This window comes from Moschus berezovskii, chromosome 1, assembly GCF_049115385.1.
Source record: "Moschus berezovskii isolate FMDL1 chromosome 1, NW_MosBer_1.0, whole genome shotgun sequence".
NCBI classification, from domain to species: domain Eukaryota; kingdom Metazoa; phylum Chordata; class Mammalia; order Artiodactyla; family Moschidae; genus Moschus; species Moschus berezovskii.
Genome location: NC_142460.1, coordinates 93,965,182 through 93,983,856, shown reverse-complemented (window position 1 = coordinate 93,983,856; position 18,675 = coordinate 93,965,182). Strand labels below are relative to the sequence as shown.

Below are 18,675 nucleotides of genomic sequence, written 5' to 3'. Positions count from 1 at the left end.
CTGATATGATCGGGCTTTTTCCTGTCATGTGAAAAAATGGGGCAGGATTAAAACATAAGGGAAAGGTGGTAAAAGAATGAAAACGCAAATGTGCAAAATAAGCAAAGGACTAGCATGATATGAAAATAAAGCAAGAATTAAAGGAACCAGCTTAAGCTCATAACCTAACAAAAGAATCAAAAATATCTGTTGCATTTTGCTGATAATATATATATACGCATTTATACAACTAATTCCAACTCTTAGGAATCTGAAAAGCTAATATTTTATAAATATTCAAAATATTCTTCAAAGCATTATGGCAGAGAAAATTCTGTACACTTACTATTCTTGAGAATATTCACACTCTACTATTATTGGGAGTTATCTACCTCTATGGTTGTAGTTCTAAAATATAAATAGTACCTTTCCTCATCTTAAAAAATTAAAGGAAACAATCACTACAGCTATGTCTACAGAAACCTGAAACAAATGAGAACATTTCAAAAGGAAAAGCTCCTCCCACCAGCTCACCCTCTTTTCATCAAATGATAGCAGATGCTCCAAGGCCACACACAAGTAGAGTTTATCTGTAATCTATGTATACACTTCTTATTTGTATCTGTACTAGAAACATAATACTTTGCTTTAAGATACTGTATAATGCATTTTATGCTTTTAGCTACATTTTCCAGTTTAACAAAGACTGAGCATAGTGTTTGTTAATTATTCCACTTCCTTATTAGTTTTAACAGTTCATTACTAAATAATGCTAATATTTAATTATTTCTATATTGTTCGTTCATACTTTCTAAATTTATCATGAAAAGCAAAAGAGAAATATAGGTATTAGTAACACATCTAGCTCTGACTTGAGCTTGAAATGAAGTTGCCACACTGAGAAGATGGCCTGGAAAAACTATTTTGTAGATATCACATCTTCAAAAAATATATATTACAGACATTTAAAAATCTTAAAGAGACACTACAAACTAGAAATCTGAAACCAACCAGAAACAGGTTCAACAATTCACATAAGACATAACACATTTCAATTCTTATACCATTTCAATCATACCACATAAAAATACCATCTCTTTGGTTAAATTTCAGATTATAGAATGATGCTTTCAAAATATACTTAGAATTTATGAAATACAGCATCAGGTTTTAAAACTAACTGGAAATTCCTAGTCAAATTCACATTTCTCTCAGGAAGCTCTTTTTTAAAAGTTGACTCTGAAATATGTGTGCTTCTATTCCATAAAGCTATAGACAATAGCAAATTTGTCATCATAATATGACTGAAACCTCTCAGAGTGACTACAAGAAAGTATGCAAGTATGCTTCCTAAACTAAACCACAAACAATCTTTAAAAAAAAAAAAAAGTGGGCAGAAAAAAATCTGTATGCTTGAACAGTTGAACTCCTGGATTTTTGTAGTTAAGGCACAAATATCACAAATACACAGTCTTTTATTCAGAGGCTAATAAAATATATTAAATTAAGCTGGACAGAGAAGTAGATAAGCAGGAAAGAGTCTGAGATCATACATAGGTAAAAGGAAAATATTTGCAAATATTTCCTGAGACTAGATTTTTGGTAACCTCATATCAAAAAAAAATTAGATACATTCCAAATTTTTTAAATTGAATAGCGGAAGAGAATTCTAAGTAACATTTAAGAGACTTCTCCCTTTTATAGTTATTGACCTATAACCTATAAAATACTTAAGACTTTTGTTAAAAGGTTTTTGACTTCTGTCTTTGAAAAGAGTTTTACATGTTTATATGCTCTATTCTTTACAAGTCTGCTTTTAAATTAGTGTTTTCATCAAAATATTCTTTAAAGGTATATGAAAAAGAATAATTTGCTATCCATAATTTATTCCTAATAAAGAAATGCATTAGGAAAGTTTTTAAAAATAGTTTTTAAACTATTTTTGTTGTTGTTGTTTTTACCAAAGCTGTATCTTATCAAAATACAGATTGTTTGGAATTTTCATATCAAGTTTCCTAAAACGCCAGGTTTTGAGCCTCAATTTTGCCACAAACCAAGTATATGACCTTGAATGAGCAAACCTGTCCCTGCACTTCCATTTTCTTTACTAAATATCAGGGTGTTAACTACAATCTATGATTTTAATCAATAACTGTTATCCTACCATATAGAAATGGCATCTCCTTTTAAAGGTAGCCTCATTTTCAAAGTTACTATCATTCTTACTTGGCAAATGGTAGGTAACATATCTGCAATTGAGACTTTAACAGCTATCCTCGACTTGATTTTAGTTACGATTTAATGTCTATGCCAATTAATAAAATTCATGAAACATATAAGAACAAAAAGATCCATGCTTGAATCAACTGATTTTCTTCTGTTGTCCTAAATGGGAATGTAATTTTCCACTAACACTTATTGTGCTTCATTTTGAAGTCTGTGAGCATTTCTGATTAAGAGTATTCCATGGAAGTTCATTTCATTTCTTCTTAACATAATGGTATGGTTTTTATGGATTTCTTGTATTTTCACTGTGTTAAATTTTAAGAAGGTTGTTTTGAAATCTGAAGGTTAAAATTCAATTCTAACATTACCTTATGAAATTGTACCGGTTAAAAACTCTTTATTAAAAAAATTTGACAATCACACTATTTCTTATATTAATTTCCTACTCTGGCCAGGGAAATTTGTCAGGAAAGGCTTAAAAGATTATTGGCTTAATTTTTACAGTTTAGAAAACAAAATTTCAATTTTACATGTTTACTTTACAACAGTTAAAATCTTCTTTCTTAACCAGGCCATCTGAGTAGATCTTCCTATATTCATTTATCATTTTTAAAGTTCTACATTATTCAAAGAAACTTAATATCAAATACAATCACCATTCTTTCCCGTTTATATTCATTCTCAGGTAAAGAACACACCATGTCCCATTTAAATATCTGACTATCAAATGCTAAGATACTCAATGACACTGACACTAAGTTGATACAAATAACATTGATACAGTGATACTAAGATGACATTTGAAAATATCAGTAAATATTTTTTGTATATAACCTCATCACCAAGAACTCAAAATAAATGCTCTAAGAATCCATTTCAATATTTTGAACATTCAAGGATAAAGGTTTCCAGTTAAATTAACAAAAATGTATACCAAATTAAACTTACCAAGAAAATTCTATTTATTTTGCTAATGTCCACTTTTTTAAAAAAGAAAACAATCTTCTCTATCATTAAGTGAATTCACATCCTGTTCAAGTAGCAAATAAAATATACACATTCAACCAATAATATAATAGTAATTAAATCAATTAACCAGAATCTGCTACTATTCTCAACTATTACAAAATAATTATTTTTTTCCCACAAAGGAGTTATCCTTAAATAAAAGACTAATCACTGTCATTCAGAAAGATGATCCCAAGACAATCACTCTTTCCTTTTGCCTTCATGTCTGAAATTATTTCACTTTATTAATACACGAGAAATATAACAAAATATTTTATGCATTCATTTAAAAGGTATTTACTTGATCAACATTTATTTTTAAAAATCAGTTTAGAAAAAACATTTAAGTTTTCAGTAGGCATCAAGTGAACAAAAACGGAGCAGCAGCTGCCACGTACACTTCACATATAAAACCCACCCCATATTCTAAAAAGCCTGGTTAAAGTTATCGAAAAGATCAAAAAACCAGCATCACCTCACTTAAAGATTCACAAGCCAAAATTAAGTAAATATGTACATAAACAAACATACAAAGGAGGAACCCAAGAAAGGAAAAACAGCCCACTTGTCCTATTCATCCATTATACTCAATATATAACTGGCAATCAGATCTATTTCAACAAATATCAGAGGAAGTTCACATTTAAAAACTTATTCATTGTAGTAACCTAGTCATTACACACCAAGCATTATAAAACTTCTTCTTGCTTCCCGATTTAAACTTTGCTTAAATTTTAGAATTTAGATTTGCTAGTGTTATTTTTCATTTGCTTCTTAAAGGCCTTTTTCCTAGAGGGGCAACTTATCTCCAATACACATAGTTCAGAAAAGTTACTAGGGACTGTAAATTTAGAGAATTATGAAGGAAAGAGTCACTAAACCACAGAGAAAGTCAGAAAACTGAGGATATGGAAAGAGCAAGACTGGTGTTTGAAATAAATTACCTGTTCCAAGTTTTGAAGGCATTGCTGGCACGTTTGAACAGATAACCTTCCATAACAATGCCATTTGCAGCATCTACGTTATATTCTAGCTTAGAATCATCATTGGAGAAATCCTAAACAAGATAACACATTAAAAAGTTTGTATGGTTTTTACAGATTTCCCTAGACAAATCTATCCTAGAGAAACAGCTCAAACATTAGAAAAGCATTGTATTAGGATAGTTATATCAACAACACTCATAAGGGGAGACCTAAATGTTCAATAATAGAAGAATGCTTCAACATATTAACGAAACGTAATTCAGTGGACTATTATGCAATAATACAAACGACTATACAGAATACACATTAAAAGAGAAAAACAAATATAAAAATTTTATAAATTATATAACCTGGATAAATAAATTGTACACACTGTGATTAAAACAACAAAATAATATGTATAAAAATAGACAAGGGGAACAACGTGATATTCTATGGGTGTTGTTTTAAATGTTTTCATTTAATCCCAATATTGATGTGTCTGCTAACAATTTTTTAAAGGAATATATGTATTTCTACTTCAGTTCAGTTCAGTCACTTAGTCGTGTCCGACTCTTTGTGACCCCATGAATTAGTTAAATCTACCACTATTTTCTAAATATATTACTATTATGGTAGTTTTATATTGTTATACTGTTTTTGGTAGAAACAATAACTCCACTATTTGGGGGTTCAAAAAAAGAATTACAAAAAGTTTATTTTTGCAAAGAAGAAGCACCACAGTGTGAAGTAGGCATTCCGAGCTCACATTTTTACAATCATTATAAAATCACTCATAGACATCTTCAATCATCTAACCATTTTAGTTTTCACTTCAATGCAATTCAAACTTTCCATTTTCCTCCAAGGAGCCACTAAATTTTTAAATCAGAAATTCTATATTTAAAATATTTCCTGGTGAATTTCCAAAGTAATTTCAACAAAACTGAAAAATCATTGTGATCTCCAAACTGAAAACTCTAAAAATCAGTCTTGAAACTTCAAAATCACTTCTGGACCAATAAGCAAAATTAGAATGCTATACTATTAGAGAGGAGTAGACTCTCCATCTTGAGAAAGATTTTGGTAGAGACTTGGATGACCATCTGCCAAAAATACTGGAATGCAGGGGTTCTGCACTGGAGGAGAAGCAGAGTGATAATCACGTAAGAGCTTTTTAAATCTGAGAGTCCATGATGATGGGAAAAGGAACTAGGCATACTTCAGAATTACATGCAAACACTGCTGATATATCTCAAAACTTAATCATGAAGGACATGATAATCCAAAATAATCAAATGAAATAATCTGTAAATAAACTGCTACATTTCTTTCTGCTTTTACTTTGGGGGAAAAAATCAGGGAAATTTTAATTCCTTCATTTAAAATTTATTTGGAGCTATAATTTAATTATGCTGACAAAATTAAGTCAGCAATAGATATAATCGAGTTTGGCAACATTCCAAAGATTTCTTTGTAACATCAGGAGCTTGTCTTATCAGGAGAACTTGAGGCTTTGGTATGGAGCCCAAGGAATATAAGTCAAGACAATGAAGGGACTCAAATGAAATTTTCCCTTTTGAAACTGCAAGCAAGACAAGAAGGACCACTATAAGCACTTTGATTCAAGATTATTTTGAAAGTCCTGCTGCTGCTGCTGCTAAGTCACTTCAGTCGTGTCTGACTCTGTGTGACCCCATAGACGGAAGCCCACCAGGCTCCCCCGTCCCTGGGATTCTCCAGGCAAGAACACTGGAGTGGGTTGCCATTTCCTTCTCCGATGTGTGAAAGTGGAAAGTGAAAAGTGAAAGTGAAGTCGCTCAGTCGTGTCCGACCCTTAGCGACCCCACGGACTGCAGCCTACCAGGCTCCTCCATCCATGGGATTTTCTAGGCAATAGTACTGGAGTGGCTTGCCATTGCCTTCTCCATTGAAAGTCCTAGCCAGCAGATAAACAAAAAGGAAAGGATTATTTGCAGACGATGTGACTGTACACTTCACATCCAAAAGAATTCAGAGGTATATTAGTAGTAGTAGTAAAGAGAGCTTAAAAATACTACTACTGGTTAAAAAATCAACACACAAATATCAAATTTTATTCTAATATACAACAAAAGTAAACAGTGAGAAAATATATTTTTAAAGGATAACATTTACAATAACATTTCCAATACAAGTATCTAGAAATACACCTACCAAAAGATAAACAAAACAATGAAATTTTATGAAGGATATTTAAAAAAATGAATGAACAGAGAAATATTCAAGGCTCATGAACTGGAAGACATTTAAAAGAAAGATATTAATTCTTTCCCAAATTCATTCACAGATCCAGTGCAAAGCTATTTTTATGCAACCTGAAAAGCCACTGTATTTATATGGAAATACAGAACTTTAGCAATTCACTTTTGAAGAAGGGAAGGTAGGAGGCTTTGCTTTATCAGATTATCAAGATATGCTGCAAAGCTAAAATAATTAAGATAGCATGGTATTGGTGTAATTAAGACAAAAAGACCAATGAAACAGAATAGAGAGTCTGAAACAGACCTCACATGTATGGAAATGTCCTATATAAAAGAGTGTTCAACACTGAGTAGTTGGGGAAAAACAAACTTTTTAATAACCAAATTTCACATTGGTAGCTAGATCATTTAGCTACCAATGTGAAAATAAAAGGAAACTGGATCTCTATCTCAAACTACACACACACACACAATTATAGACTGATTAAAGGCCTAGATATAAAAAGCAAAGCTTCCCAGGTGGTGCTAGTGGGAAGAAGAATCCTCCTGCCAAAGATGCAGACTCAAACCCTGGACTAGGAAGAGAGCAGGAAAACCCACTGCAGTATTCTTGCCTGGAGATTCCCATGGACAGAAGCCTGGCAGGATACAGTCCATAGAGTCGCAAAGAGTCAGACACAACTGAAGCGACCTAGCATGCACACACAAACGTAAGATTTTACAGGAATAAATTGTTGTGATCTTGGGTTGGGAAGGACACAAAAGGCACCAAACAGAAAAGATATTTTTAAAACTATGTGAAAATTTAAAACGTATATACCCCGAAGGGGGACTAATGTCTAGAGCATTTGAGGATATGATCAACAGTTAGTTAGACAACCAGATGGAAAAATGGGAGAAAGACTAACAGACATTTAACAAAGAGGATATCCAAATGACCAATAGACAGCAGAGGTCATTAGTGACTAAAGCATAAATTAAAACCACAAGATGTCCATTTCTACCCACCAAAATAGGCAAAAAATTGAAAACTCTCACAATATGATGAGGTAACAAGGAGCAACGGAACTCTCAAACACAGTTCTGCTTACCAGGAATGGTATAACATTTTTAAAAATAACAGCATTATATACTAATACTGAACATATATACACACATAGACACACGCTATGACCCAGCAATTTTATTCCTAGGTCTAAATCTATCAGAAACGCGTGCACATATCCAAAAGGCATGTACATGAATGTGCACAGCACCATTGTTTCTTCAACTGACCAAATTCCAAAAAATCTAAATAATTACATTAGACATACTTCTCTATGCTTTTTAGTTTGACTAGGTCTTTTCCCTTTTTTTACCTGTAATGCAGCCTTGGGTCAGCATTTAAGGGCAAAAAAAAAAAAAAGATTAAGTATTCATAATAAGCAAAAACAGCATTACTCTCTTTAAGGAAAACAATAACTGACCACTATTTAAAATCTAATTCATTAATCAGATTTAATAACTTATACTCTTGGATATTCAGTATGACACTGACATACAATAAGGAAATGTATTAAAAGATGCATAATATTCATTAAATAATTCAGTTTAAACAAATAAACATGCTTCTAAATATCATGACCTCTCATTTTAATTAAAAATCACTGGTCCCAATTCTTAAAAATCTTTCCATAGTAATGTCATTAAAACAAGTTATCCAGCCAAAAGTGATTCTAACTTTAAACAAAACAAAACATGGAGGCAGTCTTACCTGACTAAAACTATAAGAAAGGAATTAAACATTACCTGGTAAAAAATCTTCCCCTTTTTTAAAAATGCTTCTCTTTGAGTATTAACAACCCATTACCAAAAAAAATTTAACTTTTATTACTGATTTCACTTTCATTTTGTTTTTCACTGACATCTTCTATATTAGATCTAGTTTACTGGCATTTTAAATTCTAAATAAACCATAGCAAAAGTTCATTTGACTGCTCAATACCAAGAGGATAGATTTCTTAAAGCAATACTAGATGACATCATTTTTTTTTTTTGTCTTTTTAGGGAGGTTGTGATGTAGTCCCCCACTACCAAAAATTATGCAGTCATGTTTCCCACATTTGGGGAAATTGCAGGAGAGGGATGGATAAGCTCCCCTTGGGAAAACCACCCTCATAATCGTGGTATTGCTCTGCCAGGTAAGTACAGAAGACATCTTTTCACATATTTTTTACACACATTCATCCACTGGTTCTATCCTTTTATTTTCAGATGACTACACACGCACAAAAAAACCACACTGATGACTGTATAGAATACTATTACACTGAGTTCCAGGTATATCATATTCAAAGCTTTAGCACACAGAAATAAAACCTAGTTTCACACTTAAATCTTTTTTATTTAATCTTCATTTTTAAATACATATTTTTCAGATATTACTACTTTACCTAGGCTTAGATAAGTTAACAAGAAATCCAAGTGAAACTTCAGCATCACTTAAGAGGGTAAGTGTTGCCATAGAGTGACTGCAGCTGGAAATCCCTAGTAACATACACACACACACACTGGTGCTTCGGTGTTCTCCAACTTCTGTCCACCTCCACCTACCCTCTATCAACCACTGCTACCCTCCATACAGACATACACACACACACATTTTACAGGGGTTGGTGGTATCTTGCGTGCATGCAGGCTAGGTCACTTCAGTCATGTATGACTCTTTGCATCCCTATGGACTGTAGCTTGCCAGACTCCTCTGCCCATGGAATTCTCCAGGCAAGAATACTGGAGTGGGTTGCCGTGTCCTCCTTCAGGGGATCTTCCTGACCCAGGGATAAAATCCACATCTCTTGTGTCTCCTGCATTGGCAGGTGGGTTCTTTACCACTCGCCCCACTTGGGAAGCCCTGGTGATATCCTAACTGAAACTATAAGCAGCATTTTAAACTCTAACTAAGGCTTCCCAGGTGGCCCGAGTGATAATGAACCCACTGGCCAATGCAGGAGACCTAAGAGGTGCAGGTTCGATCCCTGGGTCAGGAAGATGCCCTGGAGAAGGAAATGGCAACCCACCCCAGTATTCTAGCATGGAGAATTCCATGGACAGAGGAGCCTGGCAAGCTACAGTCCATAGGGTTGTACAGAGTTGTACACAACTGAAGTGACTTAGCACATAAGGGCCACTTTTAAATCAGTTAAGGCCCTAAGAGACTGACATTTTTATAAACTTGTTCAAGAGCATGGCTCTCAAATATTTTGATATAAAAGAATAATAAAATACATATATCAACACTGGAAAAATATTCTACATTTTACAAAAAAAGGAGGAAATCATCTACACAATTTAATTATTAAGGCAATTCAAAGGGTTTATTTCAATGTGATACCTTGCTGAAACCAATAATCAAAACATTGTGTAAAAAGGGAGTTAATCTCCTCTAACTTCTCCCCTCAAGTACCTTTTGTTGAATGGTGGAATGTTTTTGCTCCATTTCTCTTTTCTCCTTTGCTGCATCTACAACCAGTCGATCCAACTGCAAAAGAAAATAAAGAGTAAATAAAGAGAGACTTAAAAGTTGAAAAAGAAAGATACAATTACTTTTCAAAAATCATATTCCAAATAAGTCAGTTAACTTAGGTTTACCTAAAAAGGCATTTTGGCTACAACCATAAAATGAAAGTTCTTTTTTTTCTGGTTTCATATCCTCTTTGAGAATGTCTAAAACTCCTCTAGGGAAAAATGTTTCTGAGAACAATCACATGTCAAGCAATTGTGACAGGTGGCCTTGTCTAGGGTACAACAATGATAATGAGTTCACTCCTTGAATTAAGGAGAATGACTCTAGATTAAGTGGCCAGCTGATACGCTCAGCAATTCTAGAAGTTACTATCAAAGACAGAAAGAAGATATACTGATTTTTTTTTCCCCAAATAGCAAAATCTAGCAGCTAATTTAGTGTGTGCCAGCACTCACAAGTTCAGCATAACAGACACTTTCAATCACTCAAGATGCATGATGCTTTCAAACTGGCTTCCTAGTATTATAACAAAATCTAAAATGTAGAAAAAATAACAGAGAAAAGAGAAAGAAAATAGAATAGAGGAGAGTAGAATAAAACAGGAAAGAAGTCATTCCTTAGGTCAAGGTATAAAATCATTAATTTTTCTTTAAAAAAAATTTTAAAACTTCTGAAATCATAAAATCCCATTTCATTCTTGTTCCTTCCATCAGAAGAGAAATACCTGATTTCCAGTATTATGACAAAAGTACTAGTTTCTTGAATTCCTCTTTGCTGGAGTAACAAACAATTAGGTTTAAAATACTCCAAGAGTCTCATAAAGTTAGAAAATGAACTTATTTTCAGGGGAAGGTATAGTTAGGGGGTTTTGGATGGACATGTACACACTGCTATATTTAAAACATTTAAATACATTTAAAATATATCTAAAATGGTTAACCAACAAGGACCTAATATATAGCACATGGAACTCTGCTCAATGTTATGTGGCAGTCTGTATGGGAGGGAGGTTTGAGGAAGAATGGATACGTGTATATGTATGGCTGAGTCCCTTCACTATTCACCTGAAACTATTACAACATTGTTAATCAGCTACATCCCAATACAAAATAAAAATTTCAAAAGAAAATAAATAAAATACTCCATTAGGTGTGTCTACTATTCTAAACTGTGATGTACATCATTTCATCTTTGAACACCCATCACCTGGAACTGACTAATATGTGATAAACATATATGTTGATATCAACAAACTATGGAGAAAGATGAAGTATTAAATATCCAAATGCTTTCACTGATATCCTTTAAAAACAAAACTGAAAAAGGCCTTTCTTAAAAGACTATGTGATGTTTATTGACTCTCTATCACAAATGGTGTTTTTTCCCTCTGGCCACAGAATCTTAATATCACTGAATAATAATAATCAAAAGAAAATATATGGAAACAGAACTATCACTACTACAAAATACTTTATTTAGATGGCAACTATACCACTCCACTGGAAAATTCTAAAAGAGATGGGAATACCAGACCACCTGACCTGCCTCTTGAGAAACCTGTATGCAGGTCAGGAAGCAACAGTTAGAACTGGACATGGAACAACAGACTGGTTCCAAATAGGAAAAGGAGTACGTCAAGGTTGTATATTGTCACCCTGCTTATTTAACTTATATGCAGAGTACATCATGAGGAACGCTGGGCTGGAAGAAGCACAAGCTGGAATCAAGATTGCCGGGAGAAATATCAATAACCTCAGATATGCAGATGACACCACCCTTATGGCAGAAAGTGAAGAGGAACTCAAAAGCCTCTTGATGAAAGTGAAAGAGGAGAGTGAAGAGGTTGGCTTGAAGCTCAACATTCAGAAAACAAAGATCATGGCATCTGGTCCCATCACTTCATGGGAAATAGATGGGGAAACAGTGGAAACAGTGTCAGACTTTATTTTTTTGGGCTCCAAAATCACTGCAGATGCTGACTGCAGCCATGAAATTAAAAGACGCTTACTCCTTGGAAGGAAAGTTATGACCAGCCTAGATAGCATATTAAAAAGCAGAGACATTACTTTGCCAACAAAGGTCCGTCTAGTCAAGGCTATGGTTTTTCCCGTGGTCACGTATGGATGTGAGAGTTGGACTGTGAAGAAAGCTGATCGCCAAAGAATTGATGCTTTTGAACTGTGGTGCTGGAGAAGACTCTTGAGAATCCCTTGGACTACAAGGAGATTCAACCAGTCCATTCTAAAGGAGATCGATCCTGGGTGTTCATTGGAAGGACTGATGCTAAAGCTGAAACTCCACTACTTTGGCCACCTCATGCGACGAATTGACTCACTGGAAAAGACTCTGATGCTAGGAAAGGTTGGGGGCAGGAGGAGAAGGGGACGACAGAGAATGAGATGGCTGGATGGCATCACCAACTCTGTGGACATGAGTCTGAGTGAACTCCGGGAGTTGGTGATGGACAGGGAGGCCTGGCGTGCTGTGGTTCATGGGGTCGCGGAGAGTCGGACACGACTGAGCGACTGAACTGAACTGATACCACTCCACTTTTGGATCTAAGGCATACACACCATAGTGACATGTCACACTGATTTAATGGGTAATGCTGCACTAGGAAAATGTTTGTCCTCAATGGTTTCTTATAGTGAATGAGTGAAATAACCATTATATCCTGGTTTTACAGCCTTTAATCGAATGACATATAAATGTTTTTCATACATTCAGGCTGAACTGTAGAAGGTACTTCCAAGATTCAAACTGATATTTAAAAACTTGCATGCACGCACCTTCCACAACAGTACTACAATGCCAGTGATGGTAGTAAATTGTCAAATTGGTAGTAAATTTCTCAACTGTATCCCACTCCACTGCTACTGCAGCAGAAAAGAGAGAAAATTCCTCTCCCTCTGTTGGGGCAAAGGTATAAAGAAAAAGATAATCTTTCAACACAGTGAAGTGCTGGCGGACGAATGAATTGGAGAGATGCAAAGGCTGGCAGTCCTGTCTTCTAGGGGATGGATACTGGATCAGGAAGAGAATTGGAGCAAGGCAGCATGTGTCCAGTGTTTCTATTAGTATTGCACATATGAGGTTAATAGGCTCCTATAACTAACCAGGGGCCCCCAATCCTCTACTTATGTTCTGAATCTCCTCCATTCCTACCACTTCAGGTTTCAATACTTCTTCTGCTTTTCAAATTCTCCCATTCCCACTTGTTTTAAATTTGTGCAAATTTAATAAATAGAATAATACCTTAAATAAAATCTTCCTAAAACCCACACACTCCTCTCTAGTTACCAACTTCTCTCTCTCTTTCCTTCACAATACAACTTCTTAAAAAATTCTCCCTGTTCTCCACTTGCCCATATCATATTCATCTATCCATGGTAATTTAGGTTTACCTCTTAGACCCTCAACTCTGACAGAAGTAACAAATTACCTTCTTGTTGCTAAATCTAAGAGGCAATTCTCAGTCCTAGGTTTACTCAACCTTCTTTCCAGTCATTGAACTGACAACCACCCACATCTTTTTGAGACCCTCTTTCCTTGTCTTTTGCTACCATGGTCTCCTGGTTTTCCACCTCTCTCCCATCAATGTTCTCATGGAGCCCTCTTACCTAGCCATTTCTTAAAAGTAGGTCATTGTGAGGGATCTGTCCCAAGTCAAATTCTCTTTTATTCCACACTTGTGGACCTTGACCTTAATTTTCAAAATTAAAAGTATTAGGCATGGTGCTTGGTCACTTATCTTTTTTTAAATAGGTTCATGTTTTTGAAATATCTATTAACTCTCCTTGGTTCAATTCACACACTCTTGTGACTGCAATTAGCAATTATATACTATTGACTCTCTTAATGTATCTCTCTCTTGAATTCTAGATATACCCACTTAGATGTCCTATTCCCAAACTCAATACATTTAAACTTCTCATGTCCCTCCACTCTCGAATTGACTACATATTCCTCAAGTCTATCTGTTTTTCTCTACCCCTACTGCCATGACCCTGGTTCCAGATACCATAAACTGGCACCTCCAACCAGGCCAAAAACTATAGGCACTAGAGTTTAGATGCTTCTCAGGGACGTGCAAAATTACTTGAGAACTGGGAGGGTTAAAACTGAAAAACTGAAATTAATAAATGTCAAAATATACAATTACTGACACTAGTCAACTACAGTCCAATGCATTTTTTGATATTATACTTAATGTAAGATGAGGGTAAAATCTAATGTTTGCTAAGATGTCAGTAGGACTTCCCTGGTGGCTCAGATAGTAAAGAATCTGCCCACAATGCAAGAGACCCGGGTTCGATCCCTGGGTCGGAAAGATCCCCTCAAGAAGGGAAGGGCAACCCACTCCAGTATTCCTGCCTGGAGAATTCATGGACTTTCAAGTAGTAGTTGAGGAGCCTGGGGCCTGGCGGGCTACAGTCCATGGGTCGCAGAGTCGGACACAATTGAGCAACTAACACACAACACCAAGGGCCTAAGAAGGTCCTGTCTTCTTCCCAATCTGGGCTGGATATACTACTTATATGTTGCAGTAACATATGTGGTAGAAACAGCTATCTATCTCCCATATCCATTCTCTCTTCCTTTCTTAACAACAAAATCCCCAAATTCTAGTAGGCTAGCATGGTTACTTGCATTAACACTATTTCCCAGCTTTCCTTGAAGCTAGCGGGACAATGGAACATATGCAGAAGTGGCATATACAATCTCTGGGAACTATGCTGAAAGGGAACAAATCTTTCTTGTCCCCTCCACCCTAATGGCTACAATTTGGATATGATGGCTAAAGCCTGATAAACCACTCTGAACCATTAGGCAGAATCCAAAGATATAATAAGCCTGGGTCCCTACAGATTAAGTGACCACTATACTAGACCTTTGATTTTACATAAAAGCAATAAAATTCTATCCTGTTTAAAGCTCCCGCTGTTTGCAGTTTTCTATCACATGCAAACAAAATCTAATCTCAATTTATATACCCAGATAGGGCACTTAGCTCAGAGATTAATAGTGTGGTAACTTGTTATTTTCTTCCAGTAGATTAAGCTCTGTAGAGGCAGGGAAGAGCAATTCTATAATTCATGACATATACCTTACATACCACCTTTCCCCCACAACAGCCCAACACACACAAACACAAAAACATGCATGTACCATATTTATTTTTGGTCAATGAATGCAATTATCATTCTGCTCTTACTTTTTCCCCATTTCTCTAAACTCTATTTTTCATCCTTAATCCCTTTCCTCAAAAAGTAATATGAACAATTTTGAGAAAGAAAACCAATTAAAAATTGATAGAAATCCAGAAAACTCACCAGTCAACAAAAAAGAATGTCTGGGAACAGATTTAACATGAAATTCTGATTGTTGCTATTGTTGTTTAGTTTCTCAGTCGTGTCCGACTCTTTTGCAACTCCATGGACTGGAGCCCATTAGGCTCCTCTGTCTACGGGATTTCCCAGGCAAGAATACAGGAGTGGGTTGTCATTTCCTTCTCCAGTGGACCTTCTGAACCCAGGGATCGAACCTGTGTCTGACACTGCATTGGCAGGTGGACTTTTTACCACCGAGCCATCAGGGAAGCCTAAAGTTCTGATCAGATAATCAAAAATAATTCGGACATAACAAAATTTCTATATAATATTATCATATATTATTCATGCATGTCTATGTGTGTAAAATGAAAAAGTTACCTAGAGCTCTTTAATCTTAAAATTCTAAACTTTATTATTATTCAGGGACTTCCCTGGTGCTCCAGTGGCTGGGACTCCATGCTCCTGATGAAGGGGGCCAGGTCTGATCCCTGGTTAGGGAACTAGATCCCATATGCCTGCCACAACTAAAACCCAGGGCAGCCAAAGAAATAAATAAATACTTTAAAAATAAAATTTTATTATTCAAAATAGCAAAACGCAAATATCTTTGAAAATAAAAAAAGAGTTATACCTAAAATAAAATACCAATTAGGACAGTAACTCAATAATCCAAATGTAAGAAACAAAAAAGTAAATCCAGCTATGTATACTGTAAAACAAACACTTTGTTTTAAAATTCTTCTTCTCAGTACCCTTATAAACTATTTACAACATATTCTTTAACTTTAATCTCATTTTTGGTTACACATTGGACTCACATAAATCTGCTATAAAAACACCAAACTTCTACACTAAAAAAACTAAATGTCAAATTTCCCAATTTGCTTAATCTCTTTAAAAATACAAGTACTAGAACAAAGACAACAAAACAAACAACTCAAACTACATCAAACTGAAAAGTTTCTGCACAGCAAATGAAACCATCATCAAAATGAAAATGCAACCTACCAAATAGCAGAAAATATTTACAAATCATATATTTCATAAGAGGTTAATATCTAAAATATATAAAGAACTCAAGACAATGCAACAGCAAAAAAAAAAAAAAAAAATCCAATTAAAAATGAGGAGAGGACCTAAATAGACATTTTCCCATGGAAAACACACAGATGGCAAACAAGGGGCCAAAAGGCACTAATCATGAAGGACTTCTAAATTAAAACCACAATGAGATATCCCCTCACATCTGTTAGAATGGCGGTCATCAAAGACAAGATTGTCAAGGATGTGGAGAAAAGGGAACCCTTGTACACTGATGATGAGAATGAAATCGGTGCAGCCACTATTAAGAACAGTATGGAGGTTCCTCAAAAAAATAAAAATAGAACTACAATATGATCCAGCAATTCCACTCATGGGCATTTATCTGAAGGAAATGAAGACACTAACTCAAAAAGGTATCTGCATACCCACATTCACTGAAGCATTACTTAGCCAAGATAGGAAAGTAACCTAAGTATCCATCAATAGACGAATTCAAAAATGTGGTATAAATATACAATGCAGTATTATTCACCCATAAAAATGGGGGGAGGCTGCCTTTGGCAACATGGATGGATCCTGAGGGCATTACACTAAGTTAAATAAGTCAGACAGACAACTACTGTGTGATCACAATGAACTGATAAGTAGAATGAAAAAGAAAATAGAACTCATATTTTTGTTGCTAGAGGTGGGTTTTGGGGTGGGAAAAATGGGAGATGGGGGTCAAAAGGTACAAAACTTCCAGCTATAAAATAAGCAACTCCTGGGGATGTCAAAGACAACATGGTATCTATAGTTATAACACTGCATTATATACTTGAAAGTTGCTAAGAGAGTAGATCTTAAAAGTTCTCATTAGAAAAAAAAATGTATAACTATGTAAGGTAGACGTTAACTAGATTTATACTGTGATGATCATTGTGCAGTATATACATACTAACATATTAAATTATTGTATACCTGAAATGAAAATGTCAAATATATACACTTTAAAAAAAATACAGATATTGGCATATAACACAGAAACAAGATGTACAGTACATTACCTGTGCACCAAGATCCTTCATATAGGGCCCAAGTTCACTAAACAGATCATATCCTTGATGGAAGAAAGCCAAATGGGCATACATAAAAGATAACATCTAAAGGAGGAAAAAATGATCACCATTTTTTAATCAATTCTTAAATTAATATTCTCAAACTTAAATTCTTATCCTATGTATTGTTAAAAAATCATTTCACCAGAGCACAAAATATCAAACCATTTAAAATTAAGCTGAATCATTTTTCTTAAAAGGCTGCAATAATTCAAAAAATCAAGTTTTCAATAGCGTCACTATCTTTCCAGGTACATTATCTTTCAACCAAACTCACTGGCAAAATCTTAAATTACAAATAAAACATCAAAAGATTAGAAGGTGATATAAGAAGCTCTCAAAACAATCACAAACACTTTACAACCTGTAGATCACTGAACATAACATGTAATAAGGGAATGCTCATTTTTTTCTCAAAATACCAAAATAAAATGGGGCAACAGGCTTTGCCAATATGGAGATTTTGTTATATTCATTCCAAAAATCCAAAACTGTCATTAATGGGTTAAGATTTTTTCTGTTTTCCTATATTTTAACCATTCATGAGAGGAAAAAAAAAACACTCTTTTATTAGTTAAGTTTTCACATTAGAAGGAATTAAATAACTCAATCACAGGACTGAAAGAACCCTCTGAATAGCCATGTTATTTTTAGCAAAAAGAGACATCTGTTTAATTCTCTGAAATCTAAAATAGGTCACAAGGTCCTTAATACTCAAGAATCCTTCAAAAGAAATTATTTTGAAAGAGAAAAACCAATAAAATAAAAAACAATGACAAAAGGACAAAGCTCACTAAAAGACAATTCTGGAATTAGATAATGTCGGTTGTACAACTTCGTGAATATGATTTTTAAAAATTATGCTTAATTTATATTTATAATTATATATAAAGAAGGATAGTTACAAGTTCATAAAAATGTAAAATATGCCTGCACATCAAAAAACATAATAAGTATATTAAAAGATAAATAATAAACTAGGAAAAAGCATATGACAAAGGGTTAATAATAGTCTTAATAGGTAAGAGATGTTACAAATTAATGTGAAAAACATGAAGATCCCAACAGGAAAAGAGACAAAGGACATAAACAGAAAACATAAATGACCATGAAAAAAGGGGGGGAGGGGAAGGGGGACAATCATACTCATTTACATCAAAGAAATCCAAAATTAAACAATGATATGAAATTTTCTATCTATTAAATTATGGGTCGAGTGGGAAAAATCAACACCCAGTGTCAGTAAAAGATGCAAAAATGTTCACTCTCACACACTAT

General features: G+C 34.5%; 1 protein-coding gene and 1 pseudogene across 1 annotated transcript in view; both read right to left on the bottom strand.

The window, feature by feature from the left end:
* ACAP2 (ArfGAP with coiled-coil, ankyrin repeat and PH domains 2) overlaps positions 1-18,675 on the bottom strand; it is a 169,954-nt gene that overhangs the window by 35,922 nt on the left and 115,357 nt on the right. Inside the window, exons 8-10 of the mRNA XM_055407433.2 lie at positions 17,347-17,442; positions 9,864-9,938; positions 4,158-4,270 (exon numbers count right to left, since the gene is read on the bottom strand). Coding sequence (XP_055263408.1) covers positions 4,158-4,270; positions 9,864-9,938; positions 17,347-17,442 — 284 coding nt within the window. The remainder of the gene's footprint in view (positions 1-4,157; positions 4,271-9,863; positions 9,939-17,346; positions 17,443-18,675) is intronic.
* Positions 8,466-8,609, bottom strand: LOC129553884 (U1 spliceosomal RNA; annotated as a pseudogene).